The 26,022-nt window shown below is 40.7% G+C and overlaps 1 protein-coding gene and 1 pseudogene across 5 annotated transcripts in view; one reads left to right on the top strand and one right to left on the bottom strand.

Moving 5' to 3' along the window:
- The window catches only part of ppargc1a (peroxisome proliferator-activated receptor gamma, coactivator 1 alpha), a 615,590-nt gene that overhangs the window by 470,479 nt on the left and 119,089 nt on the right, over positions 1-26,022 (top strand). For 3 of the 5 annotated variants that reach the window (XM_080189518.1, XM_080189492.1, XM_080189537.1), the window contains exon 2: positions 5,278-5,457. In XM_080189518.1, the coding sequence (XP_080045644.1) occupies positions 5,278-5,457 (180 nt within the window). Of the gene's footprint in view, positions 1-2,083; positions 2,236-4,201; positions 4,459-5,277; positions 5,458-26,022 lie in introns of those variants that run through there. The other 2 variants (XM_080189510.1, XM_080189501.1) reach the window with 2 other exon arrangements.
- LOC145351280 (U2 spliceosomal RNA) lies at positions 23,699-23,928 on the bottom strand (annotated as a pseudogene).

Raw genomic sequence — 26,022 nt, forward strand, 5'->3', positions numbered from 1 at the left:
GTTTCTCCTTCAACTTCAAGAACCTGCCCACTATCCTTAATTGGATAACATGCTTGGGGAAAATCATTGACAAGTGACTGTTTCCCCACACAGTGCAGGGCTTTGACCTCATTTTACGCCCAGAGTGGGGTCCTGATTTGAATGGCAAAATCCTACCCTTAGTGATGCAGACATTAACTCCACTACTTACTACAAAAGAACAAAGAACAAAGAAAAGTACAGCATAGGAACAGGCCCTCCGGCCCTCAAGCCTTCACCGACCATGCTGCCAGATGAACTAAAACTCACTAACCTTCTGGGGACCATATTCCTTTATTCCCATCCTTTTCATGTATTCGCCAAAACACTCCTTAAAAGTCACTATTGGATCTGCTTCCACTGCCTCCCCCGGCAGTGAGTTCCAGGCACCCACAGCCCTCTGTGTAAAAGAAAAGTGCCTTGTACGTCACCTTTTAACGTTGCCCCTCGTACCTTAAACCTACACCTGCTAGTGATTAACTCTTCCACCTTGGGAAAAAGCTTCTGACTATCCACTCTGTCGATGCACCACTTAATCTTGTAGACTTCAGTCAGGTCACCCCTCAACTTACATCGTTCCAATGAGAATAAACCAAGTTTCTCCAACCTCTCCTCATAGCTATTGCTCTCCATACCAGGCAACATCCTGGTAAATCTTTTCTATACCCTCTGTAAAGTCTCACATCCTTCTGGTAGTGTGGCAACCAGAATTGAACACTATCTTCCAAGTGTGGCCTAACTAAGGTTCTATAAAGCTGCAACATGACTTGTCAATTTTTAAACTCAATGCCCCGGCCGATGAAGACAAGCTTATGCCTTCTTGATTACCTTCTCCACCTGCATTGCCACTTTCAGTGACCTGCGTACCTGTACACGAGGATCCCTCTGCCCTCAATACTCTCAAAGGTTCTGCCATTTACTGTATATTTCCCATCTGTGTTAGATCTTCCAAACTGCATTATCTCACACTTGTCTGGATTAAACTCTATCTGCCATCTCTCCAACCGATCTATATCCTTCTGTATCCTCTCATGGTCCTCATTGCTATCCGCAATTACGCCAGCCTTTGTATCGTCTGCAAACTTGCTAATCAAACTGGTTACATTTTTCTCTAAATAATTGATATATGTTACAAACAACAAAGGTCCCAGAACTGATCTTTGAGGAAAGCCAGTAATCACAGCCTTCCATTCAGAAACACCTTCCACAGCTACCCTCTGTCTTCTATGACCGAGCCAGTTCTATATCCATCTTGCCAGCTCAACTCTGATCCCATGCGACTTAACTTTCTGCACTAAAAATGTGTTTCCAACCCTTTTTGTACATTGATTAAAATCAAAGCTTGAGTATGTCTGAAATCCATACCAATTTCACAAAATCATAATGTAACACTGCACCTTACTGTTTTGGCTAACAACTCAGATGATATTGTGTTCTTTCTTTGTGTGTAAATTTTGGTAAAGCACTGACTTAGGAGAATTTCAGCTCAATTCAAGCCTTCCTGAGAATAAATATTTGTCCCCTTATTCTGCACAAACAAATTTAAAAGTATCCCATTTATTAATTCTAAAGAATGTCTGCACTTCAGCATTGCAATTTCTTGGAATTTCACTGTTATGATTTGTAATTCAGAAAATGAAATGCAGGAAAGGAATTCAGAATTGAAGAGTTGCCCATTGTCAGGTCCTTGTAAATGCAATAAAGATGTTTAATTTCTTATTAACAGAAATAAGAAGAAAACAATTTAGGATGACACAAGTAGTATTAACCTCATGCCCTGTAAGACCCTTCTTTCAATATTAAAAAAAGCAAATTGCCTTTTTTCATTTAATTTCTTCAGTTGACAGAATTCTGATGAAGGTGTGGTTCATAAAGTAGGATTTAATCGCAGCATGGGACTAAGAATTCAAAGGTTGAGTAGTTTAAAGATTTACTGTACTTAGCTGTAGCTCCACCCTCTTGATACGTCATTCGATTTATCATGGAATAGTACCTCTGACTGACAGCACTAGCTACTTTTAATAACCCTGTCATGTGATGCTGAACAGTAGTGTTAGTGTAGTAGTAAGACAGGTGCCTTCAGTTCAATTTCTGTAAGGGGCCAGCACCCCACACGTGTGCCTGCTGTGTCTGACTGTGGATTTATTGAAATTTTAAGCCACAAGCTGAATGGAGTGGGACAGGTGCAATCAAGATTTTGTGTGGAATGAAACAGAGGTGAGTTGAAACATAAATCAGTGATCTTTGCATCAGAAATGAATAGGAATAGGCTTATCTGTAGATAAATAGAGAATGCTGCTTAAAAGCATACCCATCTAAACCTCAACAGTCTTAAACTTGTATTATTAGAAAATTATTGAGGCTGTCTTGTACAGGCAAGTGGCTTTTATTATCTTGCGTGAGAAGGACTAGCTTTACTTAACCACTTTTTTAAAAAACCTCACCTTAAAAGTTCTCTAGTACAACCCTGCAGTATGTTAAGCAGGGCAGAAAATTTAATTTGAATTTTATCTGTCTCCTTTGTTTGTAGTCGCACATCTGTGATTTTTCAATGCTGTTAAAGGTGACACTGACTTCTTTTTAACTGCAATTCTCATTTATGAAACAGCTTGTGTCATAATGTTCAGATTTAACCTAAAATCCCACTGTCATTTGGTAATCTGTTTGGCACTGTGCCATAAACAGATCAGTGTTAGAGTAAATTAGATAATTTAGTACAAGTATGAACACAAGATTTGACTTTAGTTTTTCAATATGTTCTATGATTTTGATAACTCAAACTGATTTTCTTTTGCACAATAGTCTTCCTCTAGAATAACTATGTCAAGCATTAACTCTGAGTCATCCACAGTAGAAGTCTAACAGCTACAGAATGTTTGTATGGAAAGGGTGTTGCTGGTAATGTAAAAATAGGCACCAATATATTAAATCTGTATCACCTGCATGGGAACAATTCATGAAGAAAAAGCAGGAAGGTTCACAGCTGTTCTTTAGGGTATGCCTGCATGTGAGTTTATTGCTCTGTAAGGGGTTTTATGTGTTCATGTTCAGCTTCAGAAGTGTTCACATGCCAAGATGATTGCTGCTAACCTTGTGATAATCTTGAGACACAATTGCTAGAAAGAATATAATCTTTCCTGTGGCAAAAGCTGTGTAATCATTCAAGTGTTTTTGTTTGCTTTTTGTATTCCAATATTTTTCAGAATAGTGCAGTAGGTAGTTTTGTATCCTTGCATGTGAATGTAGTGCATTTATACTGTTGCATGCTTTATGTAGTGTGCTCACCAACCACATAGGACATAAATCTTGCATTCCAGTTTATATAGAAGCTGAGAATATCTTCTGACCCCTTGATGCCTCTGAGGTTCTGTTCCTTCATAAGCAGCTGAGCGGTTTTGTCAAAGAATGTGTTTTAGCATTTGCAAATCTGTTTTCTTCAGTCATGCATTAGTTTTATGAGTGAGCCAGGAGCTGAAGAATTAAGTTTTGAAACACAGAAGTATGTTTTGTCATCTAACCAATAAATTCTGTTTCTCTCGGTACAGCAACTAATGTGGAAAATAATAATTAAGTGGAAGAGTGCAATATTATGGATTTTAATGCACTTTCTGAATTTTCATTTACAGCAGCAACTGATATTAAAGATTATTCTGGAAAAGTTTTGTTCTAGTTCCCACTGACATTCATTAAAGGGCAAGGTGCAAGTGTTATTTGACAGAATATCTTATGGAGATGCTATAATTTGTATTTTAAATAGATCCTATTATCTTCAATATGAAGTTGAAAAGAGATCAACTAAAAGCTAATAAAATTGTCTCATAATCGTAAATGTTACAACAGGACATATCTGTGTACCTGAGGCACTCAGCTGTCCTTGCTTTTCTATTTTGTGTTGAATAGCAGTATCTTGAGAAAAATGTTTCGTGTGGAACTCCCCCTTGTTGTGATATCTTAAAGTTGTGTGCCAATGACATTATTTATGAATGGGAAGCAATGGATTGTGGGCAGAACTCTCTGTTCATGATGTCACGGAACAGAAGTATATGATTTCACATCAGGAGAAGTTCTACACAAATGGTTTTTCTGAGGCTGCACTATCTAGTGATTTCAAGTTGTAAAACAGTATACAAAATGGGGCACTGAGCATTAGTGGGCAATATATAGAAATATGCTTTTATAACAATTGTTTTTGAGACAGTTATCTGACAAGGGATACTGAGAAACACAAGGTTATCTGTTTTTGTGACATTAGGATTATGTGGTGGTTCGGTAAAAGTTATGCCGATTGATGATTAACAATGTAAAGCTGCCAGTTGTTTTACTAGCAGCACAGTAATGTTTGCTCATTGTGCCATATAAGGGAAGTGTTGTTTAAAAAAAATGTTCAAAATCAGCTGCTCAGTGCAATTGTGTAGATGTAGCAATGAGATACATGAACTGGTAAGCAACACATTTCCTCAGAATTTTTCCACATTAACTCCCTAAGATTAGGGAGTTATTTAAAAAGCCCATTTACAGTATGAATCTGACATTCACTCAGCTGTCAAAATCAAGTACATGCTTGAGATATTTTGCCATTTAGTTATCAGAGACTCACCTCTGAGCTGAATTTCTAGATATTGGCAATGTAAACCTGAGCGCTAACTTTGACCTCCTACTGCACTGTATATATAGGCAGCAAAGCACTTTCAGCACCACGTAATTATATAGAGCTGCACTAGATATTTTTGAAAATTGCTGCAATCAAAAAATATTTTTTCCCCTAAAATCTTTGTTTAGGCTCCTGTACTTTACCGGTAGTGACACATTCTGCAAAGCCAAGTGGTGTCAAATCTGTTTTGCTCCTTGGTAGAATATGAGGTCAATCAATCTTTTTGTTAGCAGTCGTGGCTTTTTGTTAACTGTTTCGTCTTCCCTGCTATCAATGGCATTTTGCACTGAAAACCTTAACCAATAATTAAACTGCAAAAGATTTGAAGTCAGTTCATACTTTGAAGCAATTCTTTATTTATAATTATTTATTGAAAAGAAGTTGTTCGTTGTAAGTCCTAGAGAATGCAGCAGGAAAGGTCAAACGGGAAGTTAAACTGCATTGCTCTTGCACCCTTCTTAACAGAATCTACTGAGCAACATTGGCTCAAACTTCATTGCCAAGGCACTGAAATTCTTGACAGAAGTTACTATTATAACATCCCAGATGTGAAAAATTTATTAGTAAAGTCAAATGTCTTAAAGCAAGCTCTGTTTTGTTCTCTGTAGTGTGCTGCTTTAGTTGGTGAAGATCAGCCGCTGTGTTCGGATCTGCCTGAACTTGATCTTTCTGAGCTCGATGTAAATGATTTAGACACAGAAAATTTTCTGGGTGGACTCAAGTGGTACAGTGACCAATCGGAAATTATATCTAACCAATATGGCAATGAATCATCCGACCTCTTTGAGGTAAGCAACTAAAATTCAATCAACACTTTTATAAACCTGCTGAAGCATAATATTCTTTAAGCAAGATGATGCCCAGATTTTGCAGCTGTAATTATGATGAAAATGTTATTTTGTAGATGTTACCCTACTACATCTGCCATCCACACATGCAGAGTTCAAAGTACAAATTTAATAGTTACTGCCTCTTGTTCCATAACACATGCTGTTGAATTCCCTGTGGAATCTTGTGGAAATCGCCAAACCGATGAGAAATTCTCTTTCAAGTTGTAATATCACTGTTAAACTTGCCCCCTCTGTGGAAATGTTGCCCCAAATTTTATGATCTCCAGGTTGTCTGAATCTGAACATATGATCCAAGATAAACATTGGGATCCAGTGGACATACAAATGCACTTACCTGTGTGGGAATTGCCAGGGAATTTTCAACATCTGATGGGCAATTTCCCTGCTGCCCATGACCCTCCACAAATGTTAGTGTCAGAGAATTTGGATAGTTGTAATGCACCTGCCTGGAAAGTTAAGGAGAGTTAGACAGAAAAAACCTGGTCTAACTACTGGGTAACCACACAATCCTCTTTCTAGTCACTTAACACCCCGTGCTACCTTCTGACTATACCCTAACAGCCTGAAGAAATCCTGACCCAACTAGCCCTTCCAAGCATCCAACCACCCTTTTGATTGGCTGACTACCCCCTAATCAAACTACCACTCCAACCTATCACCATCCCCTTGATCTGAGTGGACTATCCTTCCTGATCTCCCTACCCTCCCGAGCATCTGACTACCCCTCCTGACCCACCTTCACACCTGCCACCACACTTACCTGCCACTCATCCATTTGCCATCCTACCCACTTGCTTCGCCCACCCTACCCACTTACCTTGCCCACTTAGCCACTCTATTACCCTATCCATTCACTAATATTCACCCATTCAATTACATTAACCGGACATTAAATCTGTCATACAACAGCCCATCCCTTCAGAGGGTGGATATGTTCTGTCTTTCTCCCTATTCTACAGAGCAATGATAAAGTTTCGGAGAGTTGTTGCACTCTGCATATCTGAGACAGCTGGGCTTGGAAGACCCAGCAAGAAATGTGGAATATCATCGAGGAAGGGGAAGGAAAATTCGAGTGGAGTAGCAGTCTGAGATGATTGTTGCTCCTGGAAGATCTGGGCTGTTAATGAATTGTTACTGGATTTTTAACAATATACTAAATCATAAATAGGCCTCTCTGGTCTATTTACGTAGAGCCAGTGGTAGGGCTCAAAAGTGCAGCGAACTATTCAAAAATCCATTGCCTTCAGTGGTACTAGGAAAGATGTTGTGTAAATCTGCCCATAGATTTTTAATGACTTTAAATGTGTTGTTGTCACAATCTTTATTTTGCTGTCTGTAAAAATTATAATGTGAAAATTAATCAGTACATTTTATTTCCTGGTTTTCTATTAGTGAGATTTCTTTAGACTGTTTACCTTGATCGATGAGGTCACTGTTGCTGAATACCTATTATGCTCCTGACTGGTGTCAGATGCAAATTAATTTGGGAAAGGTGAAACTCACACCACAGAAAGATCATTGTATCTTTGTGGGTAACTTTCCTAGAGGTTAGTGTTAAGCATCTTTGCTTTGCCACTGACTACAAAAATCCAAGAAATTATTCAAAGGATGCTCACTTGCAAAGAACTGTTTAGAATAATAAAGCTTTCAAAATTATTTTTTTCTCTAACAGCTAGAAGTGAAAATGTTGTGGACAAAATTCAGATGCATTTTCAACAAAAACTTTTCAATTAAGTTGGTATTGATTGTTTGAAAAAGGAGAGAGAACGTATGAGAATGAAAAAACTACGATGTATAGTCCATGAGTGTGCTGACCTGATCATCATGAAAGGTGATGAGATACGGTCACTGGCTCAAGTAGAACATAGATTGTTCCTTCACGGTCACTTACTACATATTCAGATTTTAAAGCATTCATTAATTAAAATTAAATGGATATTTGTTGCAAATGATGATTCTAAATCAAGGATAAATTAATATATAGAATTTGGAACAGTTGGGGTGATGATAACTTGAATCTATTTTTAAATCCAGTCTCATCTGTGACATTGGGCTGGATTGCTGGACTTTTCCTGCGAATAGCAGAACCCAGACATCAGGCCCATATGGGGGTCCCAAACTGACCCAATTTTTCAGCATACTCAATGATGCAAGCTGCCGGGAGGCAACCTCCTAATTGGCTCCCTCCGCATTTGCCATCCTATTAAGGAGAATAGGCAAGTTATGAAGGCTGCAAACCTATCTGAGAGCCTGCAATATCAGGCTGGAAGCTTCACTGGAAGAATTGGTGTCACTAAGGCAGGTAGGAGGGTGTGGGGCACTGCAGCATTCAACATGGAGGCATTCCTGGCCGCACTGCCTGTATAGAAGTCCTCAACAAAATAGGCCCCAAGCCACAATGGCTATCAGTTTGGAAGAGGAAACTCCTTTCCAAGGCTACTAATGGATGGAGTTGCTGCATTTCATTCCTCCAGGTACAAGTCTCACTCAGCTGTGCAAATCAGGATCTTATAACAGACACCAGGGTAATCAACTATTCCTGAAGGGGCAGCTGCAGATTTCAGCTTTCAAAGCAATTTTTGTGGTGTAGTATTGAGCATTCATGCCCTGTGTGATCTTACAAAATTTGACCTCTCCGATGCCCAATTGTCCTCAGCACCATCCCACCTTAAGCAGCTGGACTCTGCCATGGAGTCGCTCGATTTCTTATTTTCTCTAATTAACAAACTTCTTCCAAATAATGCAGACTTCCAACTGCCTGGGATCCCCAATTTCAATGGGGCAAGTTAAATGTGGAATTGAACAAACCACAGAAAATAAGGGTAGACACTGGGTTTACTCCACCCACTTCTCAGCCAATGGATGTGGTCACTATAAAATTCACCCAGTTAGAAGAATTTTAGGTTTTGAGTAGCTCCAGAATTATTAAATGCATAATGTTACCATCCAACTTGATACATTATCTAAATACATCATAAAGTCAGTTCCTGTCCTGTGCTAAATTGACTGTTTTCAGCTGTGGTACTGTTTGAAGTGCTTTCATTGGAATGAGTGCCCCCGAGTTAGGAAGAAAAGAAAACCTGTGCTTCCACTGTTGATCACTTCTCAATGACCCTCCTCCCGAAGAAGGGTCTTATTTGGCTATAAAAAGCGTAAACTCACCTACTGATACTCACTGTCTAAGCCCAAAAATGCAGCCTGGCCCTTTTGGCAATGCACTGAAAGACTGCTGCCACCCATAAACCATGTTCCTCAGTGCCTTCAGGGAAAATTAGCTAACTATAGTGTTCTGGTGCTCCTGAACATGTAACTTTTATATGCACACATAGAAAGATGCCCTATAATTAACATAACTTCCCACTAATTGTCCATTATCACTCATTAACACAGTTAAAAGGAAGGGGGGGGGGGTATTTAGTTGGATGCATGACTTACAACAGTAAAACTCAAGTATTTCCTATATCTGACTTGAATAATATATCATGCTGCCACCTTAAAGTCCTCCAAGCTTTCTATTTAAAAAAAATGCATACAAAATTAATAGAGTAGATTTTCAATTTAGACTTTTTTTGAGCTTGGAACGATCTCAGTTACTGAGTTTAAACTGCAACCTCTATTGGAAATTGCATTACATGTTTAACAGCAGATTGTTGTGGGATGTTTGGTTGTTCACTGACGACTTATGTTGAATTTGATTGTCAGTTTGTTAGGTTGTGCAGATATTTACAACTCTGCTGTAGGAATGAAAAGGTGGCCTGAATCATTCAATACAGTGGCCCTGCAAGGTGATAAATTATCATACTCCATTGGGAAATTGTGTGTCTCAAATCTGGGATTCCACATCTGGTAAATCCTTGATCTCAGCCAAAGCAGATTGCTTCCTTCAAATAAGAGCTAGGACACTCTGAATATTCAGTTCAGGTTAGTTGCACAAAGCTCTATCTGGATGAACACAGAGTGCAATAATATGGCCTGAGAACAGTGGAAATTAGTATGTGAAAGCTATCTCAATTGCATGGTTAATGTCCCAATTGGACCAAGGATGATATGGAAACCTTAAAATTTGTCGATACTTTGACCAAAATCCTCAACCTTAAGTTTTGTTTTTAAAAATAAAATTTTATGTAGACCAAAATTATGTTTATTATATGACATGCTCTTTTTCTGTTAGATACTGTGAATTAGAATGTAGTATCACTGCAATATGAATCATTTGGTCCAATAGCACTGCAGCATGACTCACATAGACCAGTAACACAATATCAGGAGCCTGTTCTTTAATAGAACGGCAAATTCTGCTACAAATTTTCCTTAAGATTCTGAAAAAATATCAAATCAGTAAGTGCTTTAAAAGCTTTGTGTAATTTAGATTGTAACGTATTTCATATTGTATTTGTTACACGTGGCTTGACTGACTATTATTGTTATATAATGTGCAAATGATATTGTATTGCCTACTTACATTAAATCAATGTATTTTTAACCCAGTGAGTTCCAAACTCCTTTCTCAATTTTACTGTTGAAAAGAAATGTTCCAGGAATTAAATTAGAAAAATCAGATTGTGAATTTAAGTATGCAGCACTATCCCCTATCTCACCATTAGTATTGTCTACCAACCCAGATTGTGATGGCATAGTCCTGATGTCACCAGATTAGTAATACGCAGGCCCTGCCTAATGCTCTAGGGACTTGGTTCAAATCCCACTACTGCAGCTGATGGAATTTAAATTCACTGAGAAAGCTAGTTTTGTCAGCTAGTATCTATTTCACCAATACCCCTTTAGAGAAGGAAATCTGAAGTCTTGGTCTCGCCTGTGCAATGTGGTTGACTCTTAATGCCACTCAATTATATCAAACCACTTGAAAGCCTTCAAAAAAGATTGAAACTAGATGGATAACCTAGACACTAGAAATGACAACAGCAAACGCAACCCTGTTGCTCCCCCTTAATGATTTGGGACTTCTGCCAAGATTGGACGAGCTGTCATATAGACAAGTAAAGCAACAGCCTGACATCATCACATTGCCTTGCAGATAATGTCTCGGATGCCACCATCATCATCCCTGGTCCATAATCCTCCATGTTGACCACCACTTGGAGGAAGCACTAAGGCTGGAAAAGGCACAGAATGTGCTCTGGATGGGAGACTTCAATGTCTATGTCCAAGAATGGCTTGGTAACACCACGACTGACTGAGCTGCAAGGTCGAGTCCTAAAGGACTTAGCTACCAGACTAGGTCAGTAACAGGTGGCACTTGTCCATAACAATACTGGTAGAAGTGTCTATGGCATGGTCCTTGTAGTGACAAAGCCTTGACTCCACATCGAGGATATCTTCCATTATGTTGTGTAGCAATACCAGTGTACTCAATGGTTTAGATTTCAAACAGTTCAAAACTGGGCTACCATGAAGTACAGACAGTCATTATCATCAGCAGAAATATATAAAACCACAATCTGTAACCTCATGGCCTGACATGTCCCTCATGCTACTATTATTACCAAGAACAGGGATTAGTCCTAGTTTAATGAAAACATTCTGGAGGACTTGCCAGGAGTAGCAATAGGCTTTCCTAAAAATAAGGTGTCAACCTATGAATCTACAGTACAGAACAATGTGCATGTCAAACAATGAAATGGCATGCAATAGACTGAGCTAAGTGATCTCACAACCAATAGAACAGATTTAAGCTCCGCAGTCCTGCCACATCCTGTTGTGAATAATAGTGGATAGTTAAATAACTATCTGGAGAAGGAGGCTCCAGAAATATATCCATTCCCAAAGATGGGGGATCCCAGTATGTCAGTGCAGATGACAACAATCTTCAGCTAGAGGTGCCAAGATCCATCTCGACCTCCTCCTGAGATCCCCAGTCTTGAGCCAAGTTAATTTACTCTACATGATGTCAAGAAATAGCTGAAGATCCAGTTGCTGCAAAGGCTTAGGGCTCTGACAACATTCCAGCAATGGTACTGAAGGCCTGTGCTTCAGAACCAACTGCACCCTTAGCCAAACTGTAGTAGCACAGCCACAACATTGGCATTTACCCAGTAATGTGGAAACCTGGTTAGGTATGTCAATTCCATAAAAAGCAAGACAAATTCAATCCACCCAGTTACCATCCCATCATTTTCCTCTAATTCATTATCAAAGTGATGGAAGGGGTCTTCAACAGTGCTATCAAGAACTTTCTCAGTAATAACTTGTTTACTGATGCTTAATTTGGGTTCCGCCAGGGCCACTCAGCCTCTGATCTCAATATAGCCTTTGCCCAACCATGGACAAAAGAGTTGAACTCAAGAGGCAAAGTGAGATTGATTGCCCATGACATTAAGGCAGCATTTGATTGAGTGTGGCATTAAGGAGCCTCAGCAGAACTGGGGTCAGTTGGAATCAGGTAGGAGCTCTCCACTGATTGGAGTCATACTTAGCATAAAGGAAGATGATTGTTGTTGTTGGATGTCAATCACCTCAGTCCTGGCACATGGCTTCAATAGGTATGCAGCATAGTGTCCTACACTGAACCATCTTCAGCTGCTTTATTAATGACCATTCCTTCACCATGAGGTCAGCAGCAGGGATGTTCCCTGATAATTTGAGAAGATTCAACACCATTCACAATTCTTTAGGTACTGTAGTAGCACATGTCCATATAAAGCAAGACCTGGACAACACTCAAGCTTGGGCTGATAAATGGCAAGTAATGCTCATGTGTCATGCAAGTGGGAGGCAATTATTATTTCCAAAAAGAGAGAATCCAATCATCTCTCCTTGACATTCAATAGCATTGCAATTGCTGAATCCCCCACTATCAATGGGGCTACTGACCAGAAAATAAACTGGATCAGCCATATAAATACAATGGTTGAAAGAGTAAGCCAAAGCCTGTGAATTCTCACCTCCTGATTCCCCAAATCCTGTCCATCATCCAGAAGGCACAGGTCAGGAGTTTGATGGAATACTCTCCACATTGGATGAGTGCAACGCCAACAGTCAATGGGCTTGATGTCATCCAGGAGAATGCAGCCTCTTGATTGGCACCCCATGCAATATCTTTGACATCTACTCCCTCCATCACCTATGCACCTATGTATGTACCATCAATAGGATGCACTGCAACAACTCAACAAGGCTCTTTTGACAAAACTTTCCAAACCCATGACTTCTTGACCATAAGACGTAGGAGCAGAATTTGGTCATTCTGCTATTTAATGAGATCATAACTGATCTGATATGATAATCCTTTCCTGCCTTATCCCCATAACTCTTGATTCCCTTATTGATTAAAAATCTGTCTCCCTCAGCCTTAAACTTCCTGAAAAACCCAGTATCTACAGCCCTCTATGTTAAAGAATGCTATAGATTCACTGCCCTCTTAAAAGAAATTCCTCCTTATTTCTGTCTTAAATGGATAATCCCTTACTCTGAGATTATATCTTCTATTCCTAGAGTCTCCCACATTGGGAAACAACCTCTTAGCATCTACCCTGTCAAGCCCATGAGAATCTTATATATCTCAAAAAAAGTTGTGTCTCATTCTTCTAAACTCCAATGATGCAGGCCCAAGCTGCTCAACCTCTCCCCATAAGAAAATTCCTTCATATCCAGAATCAACCTAGTGAACCTTCTCTGGACTGCCTCCAATCCTGGTGTATCTCTCCTTAGGTAAGGGGACTAAAATTGTTCACTGTATCCCAGGTGTAGTCCAACTAGTGTCCTTGTATAGTTTTAGCAACACTTCTCTATTTTTATATTCTAGTCCCTCTGAAATAAAGGCCAACATTCCATTTACTTTCCTTATAACCTGCTGTACTTGCATGCTAGCATTTTGTGATTTATGCACAAGGACCCCTAAATTCCTCTGTGCTGCAGTTTTCTGTAGTCTAGATCCGGTTTCATACCATCAGCTGTAAATAAATGACTGGTAGGGAATCTGGTTGACCCTCCATATGCATTTAGCAGGGTTAAGTTTAGCTATACGGTCCTGATTCTGTCGAGGACGTGCATTGTGTTCTTGCGCAGTATGACCCCCTAATCAAGATGTCATTGACGATGATTTCACCGGGTTGTCCTGCAAAGAGTTGCTCCGTGCACTGCCGGAAGACCTCTCTGTCAATGGAGACCCCATTGGGCATGCGAAAGAAATGATACCTGCCTACCCAAGACAAGAATGCAGTGACTTCCGAGGATTCTTCATCTAGCAGGGGTTGCTAGAATCCACATTTTGTATCTGCATCCTGAAAACTTTAGCATCGGGCACATCAGATATACCTGTTAAATCTTCTTCATAGAGCGATGACATCTGAGCATAGAATCCATAGATTCCCTGAGCATCTTACCCATGCCCACCGCACATCCTATAACCATAACCCTGCACGTATACCATGGCCAATCCACCTAACCTGCAAATCTATTGGCACTAAGGGGCAATTTAATCTGGCCAATCACCTAACCTGCACATCTTTGGACTGTGGGAGGAAACTGAAGCACTCAGAGGAAACCCACACAGACGCAGGGAGAATGTGCAAACTCCACACAGGCATAGCTCGAATTGAATCTGGGTTCCTGACACTGTGAGGCAGCTGTGTTAACCACTGTGCCACACTGCTATCTTGTTTAAGTGAACTGATTGATGCAAATCCTGACTGAGCCATTTTTCTTTACTGCAGCTACTGTTGGTGAAACGCTTTCTGTAGTCTTGTCTATGGGAGTTATGACACCCAATATTATCATCTGATGTAGGTCATTGACTACCTTTTGGTTCATGGCTAATGGTTCCTTTCTCAGAGTACAAACTGTTGATCATACCAAATCATTTAGTCCCATGTGGCATATTACAGGTAGCTTACCAATGGCATTGCAGTTAAATAGGTCTTTATGCTTTTTCATTTCTGGATCCTAGTGTTGTAGAACATGAACTTCTGGACCAAGATGGATGAGCACCAGTATGATGCTGTTCTGAAGATCTAACAGTGGCTTTACATTCTGATTGATTATGTGGAACTTGAAGCTGCCTTGTCTGAAATACAGAATGGCTACATCTTCTGTGCAAATGGTTTGTCCGCTGTTGGCCATGACATCCGCCTGAGTGTTGGGGGTGTGGAGCCGCATTGGATCTAGTTCTCGCAGCATTTGCTTTTTTGCTCAAGTGTCAATCTTTACCTTCAGTTTTGCGTTGCTGCAAACAATGTTCAGGGTGGTGAAAATCTCTCCCTTCTCTGTGACAGTGTCACCATTCTTACAGTAGAGTCTTGTTGGGGGCTCAGTGGCTTGGTTGCACTGGCTGAGCTCCAGTTCATTTATCTTGCTTGCGCTCTGAACCTTGGAGAAATAACTAGCTGAAGTATGGCTGATGGCATAGGAAGGCTGCTGTAGTTTAGATCTGCAGCATTTTGCAAAATGATTCCATTTGTCATATTTATTGCAGTGCTTACCAAACACCAAACATGCTGTTCTGAGTGTGAAAGCTACCATAGTTGGGGCAGGATGAGCCCAGTACCACAAAAACTTCTGTTTCCCACCTGAACTCCTTGTTGCTTTTTTCAGACCACTTTGCTCATTTAGCATCCAGATGTTGATTGTTGTTTGCACTGATAAATCTCTCTCGAAGCAGCTGTTTGCAGACAAGATTACTGTGGACAATGTGATCTCCAATTCATGCATCTTTAAAGATGCCAAACGCACATTTTTTGCTAAAATGTTTAAGATTGCATTATATAACTGTATCGTTTTGTCAGATCTTTGGTTTGTAGTGTTAAATGTTTGCCTGTTGAGTTTGCAAGCAAATGTTCTAATTTTTTTTAACAGTTTTTCCTCTCCTATTTGGAAGGCAACAAATGCAAACTGCTCAATGGCCCGGGGTCCACTAGATTTAGTAAGGTGCATGCTTGCACTTTTTTGGATTTGTCCAGTAACTCGACACCGCAGTAGACAGGTCACTCCTTTTCAAACTTGGCCCAGTTATCCAAAATGTTTTCGTTGAACATGAGTGTGTTGATGTGGTAAAGACCCATGTTCTATACTGTCATCTCCTGCCATCACATAGAAGAGCTGGGTCTCAATGACTGGTAACCAAGGGCTTATGGGAACAATAGTTTTTCGGCACTAAGCAAATTTTCCCTGCTTCCACTTTGCTTGTGCTCCAGGGAGAACTCCCACACTTCTGATACATGACCCTTCAGGTAGCTGTGTCATCATCACGTTATATCGTGACCTCTTGGCCTGCATACATTGTTGTTTGGGCAGCCCCAAAGGAGGCAACAACGATGTAATGACACTAGAAATCCCATTTTCCTTCATTTCTGACTAACCTCCCATCATATCTGCCTTATTTCCACCTACTCATGTTCTTGCCATGCCTAAATTGAGCTATGCTCTGGAGAAAAGTTAGAAATTCATATAAATAACCCACAAGCCAATTCATCATATTGGCATGTAGCTTATTTCTGAGTGGATTTGATTTTTTTTGTTTTATGCCAGTAACAATCACGATTCATTCACCTTTATTGTACATTTGCTATTTACCTTTTACCTCCAGATTTCAAAGTACGACTTATTAACTTTCTTATTCGTAATAGCCCTGTATCTTTGTTTCTTGGAAAAACATGATGAAGAACAATGGACAGATACCAGACTTGCTAGAAATCTCCAGCAATGATTAGTGCCTGCCTACCGATGTACTTACACCAGAATATACAACAAAAGTGCACATACCTCCAATTATCCAGGGACTTTGCAAAATAATTTGTCACTGAATTATGGCATGTGCTGCACCAGAAATACAGCCTAACTGCATCATAGATCATGAGATTCTGACAGCAGCTCTTAAGATTATAGCTGTATTGAATTTTTAACTTCCTATGTTACCACAGGTGCCCACGGAATATTATAGTATTCCAAACATGGCTTAACCAATGTTTTATATAATAATAGCATAATTTGCCAACTTTTGTATTCGAAGCCCTGGCCAATGAAGATAAGCATGCCATATATTTTCTTCACCATCTTTTCCACCTGTGCTGCCACTTTTAAGGATCTGTGGACTTTTACTCCCAGATCTCTCTGTGCATCTGTGCTCCTGATGGTTTTGCCATTTATTTTATAACTCCTGCCTGAATTGGATCTACCAAAATACATCACCTTGCATTTGTCCAGATTAACTTCCATCTACCAATTCTTTGCCCAATTTTTCAGCCTATCAATATCCTGCCATATTCTCTGACAATCTTCATCACTATCCATAACTCCAGTAGTCTTAATATCATCTGCAAACTTGATAATCAGACCAGTTACATTTTCTTCCAAGTCATTTATATACATTACAAACAACAGAGGTCCCAGTACTTACCCCTGCGGAACACCATTCAGACCTCCATTCAGATAAACACCCTTCCACCACTACCCTCTGTCTTCAGTTCTGAATCCATCTAGCTAGTTCACCCTTGGTCCCGTGTGATTTAACTTTTTGCACCAGCCTGCCGTGAGGGACCGTGTCACATGCTTTATTAAAGTCCATGCAGATAACATTTACAGCCCTTCCCTCACCAATCATTTTTGTCACCTCCTCAAAAAACTCAATCAAATTAGTGAGACATGACCTCCCTCATACAAAATCATGCTGCCTGTTGCCAATAAGACCATTCTGTTCCAAATGTGTATGATCCTAACTCTAAAAATCTTCTCCAACCCCAATTTCACTATCACTGATATCAAGCTCACTGGCCTATAATTACCTGGGTTATCCTTGCTACTCTTCTTAAATAGTGGGACAACATTGGCTATCCTCCAATCCTCTGGGACCTCACCTGTGGCCAATGAGGAAACAAAGATTCAGTTAAAGACTCAGCAATTTCCTCTCGTTTTCCTCAATAATCTGGGATAGATGCCGTCAGGCTCTGGGGATTTGTCTACCTTAATGTTTTTTAATTCACCTTACACATCCTCGTAATGATGACTTACTCTACAGGATTTACATACTCCTCCAAGACATCACCAATCAACGTGTCCCTTTCCTTTGTGAATACCAATGCCAAGTGCTCATTAAGGATCTCACCCACTTCCTTTGGTTTTACACTTAATTTCCATCGTTTGCCCTTGAGTGGACCGACTCTTTCTCTAGCTATCCTCTTGTTCCTATTATATATATAAAATGCCTTGGGATTCTCCCTAATCCTGCCTGCCAAGGACATTTTCTGACTCCTTTTTGCCCTCCAAACTCCCTGTTTGAGTTCTTTTCTAATTTCCCTGAATTCTTCAAGTGCCTCACTTGTTTTTAGCTGCCTAGACCTTATGCATCCTTTTTCTTTTTGACTAGACATGCAGTTTGGTCATTCACGGTTCCTGAATCTTGCCTTTCCTGCTCTTCCTTTTCACATGCACATGCCTGTCCTGCACTCTGATCAACTGTTCCCTGAAAGACTCCCACATGCCAGATGTGAATTTACCCTCAAACAGCCTCCAAATCCTGCCTAATTAGGTTGTAGTTAGCCTTCCCTCAATTTAGCATCTTAACCCTAACCCTTAACACTTATCCTTTTCCATTAGTATCTGAAAACATACAGAATTGAGGTCACTGTTCACCACATGTTCCCCCACTGCAACTTTGATGACCTAGCCGGGCTCATTCCTTAGGACTAGGTCCAGTATAGCCCCCTCTCTAGTCGGACTATCTACATATTGTTCCAAGAAACCTTCCTTAACACATTCCTCACCATCTGGACCCCTAGCCCTAAGGGATTTCCAGTCTTCCATTACCCTATTATTTCTACATCTGTCCAGAATCTGCTTACATATCCATTCTTCAACTTCCTGTGGGCTGTTGGGAGGCTTATAGTACACTCCCATCATCCCTTGATCAATACCAGCACCTACATCAAAAGCAAAATATTCTACTTTAGCTACGAGCAATTCATTTGTGACCAGCAGTACTATTTTATGACATGAATGCTTGTTTGCCTGGCAGCCACCATTTAAGGCAATTTAGTGTGCCAGCATTCTGATCCTGAAAGGAAAAGCTCAGAGTTACTCCTGATCTACCCTTGGCAGCTATGGCTGATAACATTTTTGTGTCACCCCTGCAGGAGCTGAGCATCAATATAATGCGGTCCAAAAATCTACCAGTCTCAGTTAAACATACAGTTGTCTGGGTTTACCTCAGGCTCTCTGCAATATAGTCCTGTTAGCTGCTTAACAATTGTACTTCCTCCGTTAAAGAGGGTTGAATGAATGCAAAAAGAATAGTCTGCAAAAGATCGAGTAGAGAACTCAAGTCAGCTGCACTCAAGCTACTCTCTTACAGGAGGCTTTCCCTTTATTTGCATATTTAGCCACTCAATTAACAGACCAGTCGATAACCTTCACTTCCTTCTGCAATGATGCCATCTTCTGCAACATCTTCCCTGTGATCAACAGTTGGTTAGTGTTATGTGTTCAAGTACTCAAGCTGCATGAAGATGATTAAAGAGGGATCCTTTATTCCATTGGCATCAAATCCTTATTCACATTAATGAAAAATCTTCATACTGACACATTAGATCAAATCCACTAGGAGACCACCAAGAGCTTAACTATTGATTGTCAATCCTCCAGGTAGCAGAGCTCACCTGATGGAATTTTTATTGCTAATTTCCTGTGACCACATGGACCAGATTACCCCGTTGCCCGGACACAAAGAGAATCTTCCGCTCCTTGGGGCTTCTTGAACTTGGGTGCTGTCCAGGCAGTATGGCTAGATCTCTAACAGCTGTTTGCCTGCACCACTATCCATTACTCCAACCAATCACTGTCAGGTTGCCATATTCATGCCTTGGCTCTTCTATACTATAACTCAAGTCCTGGGCTTCTGCTTCTGTTCCTTGATACTTCTATCACTCTCCCTCAGTATCTCTCAGTGACTCTCTCATTGAGCTTCAGGCTCTGCCCCTTCTTTGGCTGCATCCTTAGGTTCAGACTCCACCCCTTCTTTGGTTCATGCTCCTGGATTTAGGCTCTGCCCGTTCTCGCTCTGGGTTCAGGCTTCACTCCCAGGCTTGCATGAGGGCATCACTTTGTGTCCCAAGGGGGACCCAATGGCTTGACTGAATCTGCTGGTGTTCTCTCAGGCTGATGATCTCTGCTGGAGGTGCCCTATAGGGAATAGAACAAAGACCAAAGAAAAGTACAGCATAGGAATAGGTCCTTCAGCCCTTCAAGCCCGTGCTGAACATGATGCCCTAACTAAACTACAATAAAAACCTTCTGCCCTTACTCAGTCCATTTCCCTCTATTCTGTCTCTATTCATGTTACCATCCAGTTGCCTCTTAAATGTTGCTAATATGCCTACTTCCACCACCTCCTCTGGCAATGCATTCCAGGCACCCACCACTCTCTGTGTGGAAAAACTTCCTCCGCACATCTCCCTTAAACATTTCCCCTCTCACCTTGAACTTATCCCTCCCTAGTAATTGACATTTCCTGGGTGAAAGCCTCTGACTATCCACCCTGTCTTTGCCTTTCTTAAGACCTCAGGTCTCCCCTCAGCCTCCGTCTTTCCAGTGAAAACAATCATAGTTTATTCAGCCTCTCCTCATACTCAACACTCTCCAGACCGGGCAACATCCTGGTGAACCTTCTTCGCATTCTCTCCAAAGTTTCCACGTCCTTCTGGTAGTGGCAACCAAAACTGTACACAATACTCCAAATACAGCCTAACCAAGATTTTATATAGTTGCAGCATGATTTCCCAACTCTTGTACTCAAATGTCCCAGTTGATGAAGGCAACCATGCCATATGCCTTCTTAATCACTTTTGGCACTTGCATTGCCACTTTTGGAGAACTGTGGACCTGCATGCCCAGATCCCTCTCTATGTTAATGTCCCTAAGGTTCTGCCATTTACAGTATAATTTGCACCTAAATTTGATCCTCCAAGGTGCATCACCTCGCATTTGACCAGATTAAACTCCATCTGCCATTTCTGTGCCCAAGTCTCCAATCTATTTGTACCATGCTGTAACATCTGACAATCCCTGGTACTACCAGCAAATCCACCAATCTTTATGTTGTTCACAAACTAACTAATTAGACCACCCACATTTTCCTCCAAATATTTATATATACTACAAATAACAGAGGTCCCAGCACTGATCCCTGCAGAAAACCACTAGCTAGAGATCGCCATTCTGATAAACACCCTCCACCACTACTCTGTCTTCTATGACCAAGCCAGTTCTCTATCCATTGAGCCAGCCCACCCGAATCCCATGTGATTTTAGTTGTTGTACTAGTCTGCCATATGGGACCTTGTCAAATGTTTTCCTAACGTCTATATAAATATATCCAAAGACTTGTCCTCATTAGTTATCTTTGTCACCTCTTCAAAAAAACTCAATCAAGTTGGTGAAACATGACCTTCCCCACATAAAAACGATGCAGTCTGACACTAATTAGTCCATTTTTTTTCAAATGTGCAAATGTCCTGCCCCTCAATATCTTCTCCAAAAACTCCCCTACCATTGATGTCAGGCTCACCGGCCTATAATTCCCTGGATTATCCCTGCTTCCTTTCTTAAACAAGGAAACAACATTGACAATTCTCCAGTCCTCTGGAACCTCACCTCTGGTCAAGAGGATGTGAAGATATCGGTTAAGGCCACAGCTATTTCTTCCCTTGCCTCCCTCAGTAATCTGGGATAGATGTGCATGAGTCGCAAAAACCCAGCCTGCAGGTGCAGCAGGTGGTCAGGAAGGCGAATGGGATGCTGGCCTTCATAGCGAGGGGGATTGAATATAAAAGTAGGGAGGTCTTGCTGCAGCTGTATAGGGCATTGGTGAGGCCGCAGCTGGAGTACTGTGTGCAGTTTTGGGCGCCGCACCTGCGCAAGGATATTTTGGCCTTGGAGGGAGTGCAGAGGAGGTTTACTAGGCTGATACCGGAGTTGAGGGGGTTGAGCTATGAGGAGAGGCTGAATAAACTAGGCTTGTACTCGTTAGAGTTTAGAAGAATGAGGGGAGATCTCATTGAGACGTATAAGATGATGAATGGGATGGATAGGATAGAGGTGGAAAGACTCTTCCCGCTCAAAAAAGACAGTAGGACTAGGGGGCACAGCCTCAAGATAAAGGGGGGGCGGTTCAGAACGGAGTTGAGGAGGAACTTCTTCACTCAAAGGGTGGTGAATCTCTGGAATTCTCTGCCCGTTGAAGTGGTGGAGGCTGCCTCGCTAAATATTTTTAAGAAGCGGGTTGATGGGTTTTTGATAAGAGAGGGGATTAAGGGTTATGGGGAGAGGGCGGGAAAGTGGAACTGAGCCACGACAGATCAGCCATGATCTTATTGAATGGCGGGGCAGGCTCGAAGGGCCAGATGGCCTACTCCTGCTCCTATTTCTTATGTTCTTATGTTCTTATGTTCTTATCCCATCCAGTCCCCAGGACTTGACTATCTTAATGTAATTTAGGATACCCAACACTTCCTTCGTTAATATATTGACATTTTCTAGAGCATTCACACACCTATCCCTGACCTCCACATCTGCCATGTCCTCCTCCTTGGTAAATAACAATACAAAGTACTCATTAAGGATCTCACCCTTTCCTGTGGATTCAAGCGTAACTTCCTTCTATTGTCTTTGAGTGGGCCTACTCTTCCTCTTGCAACCCTCTTGCTCCTAATATATGCATAAAAAACCTTGGGATTCTCCTTAATTCTGTTAGCTAAAGACATTTCATGGCCCCTTTTTGCCCTCCAAATTCCATGTTTAAGTTCCTACTTTCACTATACTCTCCAAGGGCTTTGTCAGTTTTTAGATGCTTAGACCTATCATATGCTTCCTTTTTCGTTTTGACTAAGCTTGCAATTTCCCTTGTCATCCATGGTTCCTAAATTCTGTAATTTCCAGCCTTCGTTTTCGCAGGAACGTGCCTGTCCTGCACTTCAATCAACTGGCTTTAAAAGTGTCCCACATGCCAGATGTGGATTTGACCTTAAATAGCTGTTGCCAATCACATTCCCCTGTTCCTGTCCAATTTATATGTATTTGGCCCTCACCCAATTAAGTTCCCTCACCCAAGGGCCACTCTTGTCTTTATCCATGGCTACCATGGAGCAGACAGAGCCCAGCATTTGGTTCTATGCTGAAGTCTGAGATCGGGCCGCTGAGACTGTGCTCAACTCCCCTGTTACACTAGGCTACTCCTGGAAAGCTAAGTCTGTATTCTTTTATTGCCAATTCATACTGTGTTGGTAAATGCCTAGTACTTGTTTCTATCATGTTTCCTTTTGGTACCAGCATGTGAAGTATGAACTCATGAGTGTAATCTAGAGCCCCTTCTCATTGTGACCTGCATATCATGTCAGAATGTAGCCTTACAGCTAAAACAATGTTGATGAAACCTGGCACTTTAAGCTGCTGCTTTACATCCTGCTACAATGGATTAATTTTGCCAGTTCCCCGTCCCCACCCAATAGGTGAGTTCCTAAATCAGGGGCAATTTCAATATTCAAATGAGCCTGACTCTGAAAGTTACAGAAGGGTCAATTGCCATGATGTCAGACTGATGTCTTTCCCACACCATCAAATTTCTGGAAAACTTAGGTTATCATCTTCCCTCATGATACAATGCAGTACAAGAGTGCAATACTGTATACAATAGATACCACATAAAAAAAAGTTATTTGGTTAGTATTACATTGCTATTTGTGAGAGTTATGCTGTACACAAGTTGACTGCCACATGTTCAACATTAAAACATTGACTACACTTCAAGAAGTACTTCATTGATTGAAAATTGTTTTGGGATATCCTGAGGTAATAGAAGGTACTATATATATGCAAGTCTTTCTACTGGAAAATTAGAAAATACAAATCTGTAAATCTTCACTTCAGAAGGAGAGAGTCTAGATATCTAGGCTCAGGCCTAGATATAATATTTGTATTTCTTCAGCAGTTTTTGAAATGTTTTGCTAGAGTTTGAGCAGTCATAGGGTGGCTAATCCAACTGAAAAAAAAATTCTTTTTAGCACAAGTTGCTCTGAACTGTATTGACTCTGGGAAGCCTCAGGATACTTGTTTTTTTAAAACTTTATTCCAATTCAATCCAACCAAATCAAATCCAATTCAGAGTCCCAACAGGTTGGGACATTCCCAATCCAAGCTGACAAGACAGGAGTCTCACCTCCTGTCTTGGGCTTGATCTACATGATCCAAGCTGATTGGAGTAGGTATAGCTCCTCCTCCAAGGCTTGATCTTACTGGCCTCTTAGCCAAAAGGCCAAGATACTGCTTGAAAAAATTGCTTCAAAGGAAGCTAAAATGTAACCTAATGACTTCAACGAAGTCGATTCTACACTTGGTCTTAGCCAAAAGGCCAAGAAGCGATAAGAACAGATACTACACTTGATCTTAGCCAAAAGGCTGAGAAGCGATACTTGTTGGGTATGGTAACTCTAGAAGAATTAGAATTTAAGTGCAACAATGATACAATTTCATGCTTGTTCAGAAACAACTGATTGAATTTAGCTTTTCAATAGATATTAATCAACAGTCAGTCTGTTGTTTGATTTCTCATTTGGAAGTACGTTGTCTTTCTGGTCTTTGGAACAAGAAATCATGTATGTGTACACAATGAAGGAATGTCCATTGACAGAGGTGGAGAAGGATCTGTGATGATTGCTCATTAAAGTACTTAATAAATGTTGTTACTGATTGCAAGGCTTACTATGTGCTGACTTGCATCTTCAAAACGTTGATGAATTATTCTACATCTGTGTGACAAGACTACATTTTGGGTGGAATCTTGTGCCCTCCCACAATGTGAGGCAGCAGAGGGAGCATTTAATCAGGCAGGAGAGTGACAGGAGGAACACCAATTGAGACTTCATCCTTAAGTTTCAAGTTTAAGTTTATTTATTAGCGTCACAAGTAGGTTTACATTAACGCTGCAATGAAGTTACACTCCGACGCCTGTTCAGGTACACTGAGGGAGAATTTAGAATGGCCAGTCCACCTAATCAACATGTCTTTTGGGCTGTGGGAGGAAATTGGAGCACCTGGAGGAAACCCACGCGGACACAGGGAGAATGTGCAGACAGTGATCCAGGGCCGGGAATTGAACCCGGGTCTCTGGTGCTATGAGGCAGCAGTGCTAACTGTGCCACTGTGCTGCCCCATCCTACTGCTGCTGTTATCAACCCAATGTTCAGAATGACAAGGAGACTGAAGCATTGGGTTCCTGGGAATGTCAGGGAATCTTGAAGTCTGAATAGAGATTTGTGGGGGAGGTATATTACAATGCAGTATATCAGACTAAAACCCATTAATGTTTAACTGTAATAGTCTGTGACATGGAAGGATGTGACATACACTCGTGTTCTGGAACTTGAAGTAAGTCTGACCAAAAACAAGTGTAAAGGCTTGTTCTTGTAACTTAAATATGTTACAATTAAGATAGGGTGTTTTGCAGCCAGCAGTCTTTGAGGATTTATTGAAACTCCAACCCAACAACACAATAATATATTTACCTTTCTTTAGTTGACTAAATGAGTTGAATAGAATCCACGATACAGGATGATTGGTTGAAAGACATTTTCTTGTTCCTTCTTTTCATAGATACGCATGAAAAGTTATTTGTCAAACATTATTTGGTTTCCTTACAAACACTAAATGTAATGATGGATATCAAAGTGAACCATAATGTCATGTCACTTGTAGGTAGCACCATCATAATGAAAATAATGCAAGCCTCTTCTTTTTTAGACAAAACACATATTCGTCCAGCATTTTAGAGAAAGACAGTGTTCTTTAAAATACAAATATAAGTTTTCGAGAATATCATTCTGTGGATATTTAGAGAAGGACATTTCTGTATTGCAGAATTAAAAGCTGAATAACAAATACTTCAATCCTCTCATATAATTTCAGGATTTTGAGTACGTATAACAGAATTTTACAACATTTATTCTGCTTTTACCCTGGTGGGTGGGATTATGTGGCCTCGCTCATCCCGAAACTGTGAAATCCCGTCCAAGGTCGAGGAACCTTCCCATGTTCCACCCCTCGCTCACTCTGATTCCCATAGCAGATGGGTTGGTAAAATTCCAACCATTGTTTGGATAATTATTTTGAAAATACTCCACTGATTACTTGACTAAAAGTGCCATCATATTATAGATAGAAGTCTCAGACTAGTATTGGTGTGGCATGATATGCAACCAGTAGATTAAAGTTATATTCAATGACAAAGTAACACTGCATATAGCTGCTTGGATTCATGTTCAGAGTTATGTTCCCTAGCAGGCTAATCTTTAGCGTTATGAGAGTGCTGGTGACAGTAATGATATTTATATATTAAAAGGAGTCAAGAGAACTGAACCAGACAAAATGACATGCTTAGTACAAACTCCAAAAAGTGTGAACTGTCTGCCAGGCATGCTCTCGGACTTCTTGATGTTAGTTTGCTCACTGTTCTGACTCCAAAGTTATACTGCAGATTTTAGATGAAAACATACTTGAAATCAATTT

Source organism: Carcharhinus amblyrhynchos, chromosome 1 (genome assembly GCF_965287045.1).
Source record: "Carcharhinus amblyrhynchos chromosome 1, sCarAmb.v2.hapA, whole genome shotgun sequence".
Lineage (NCBI taxonomy): Eukaryota > Metazoa > Chordata > Chondrichthyes > Carcharhiniformes > Carcharhinidae > Carcharhinus > Carcharhinus amblyrhynchos.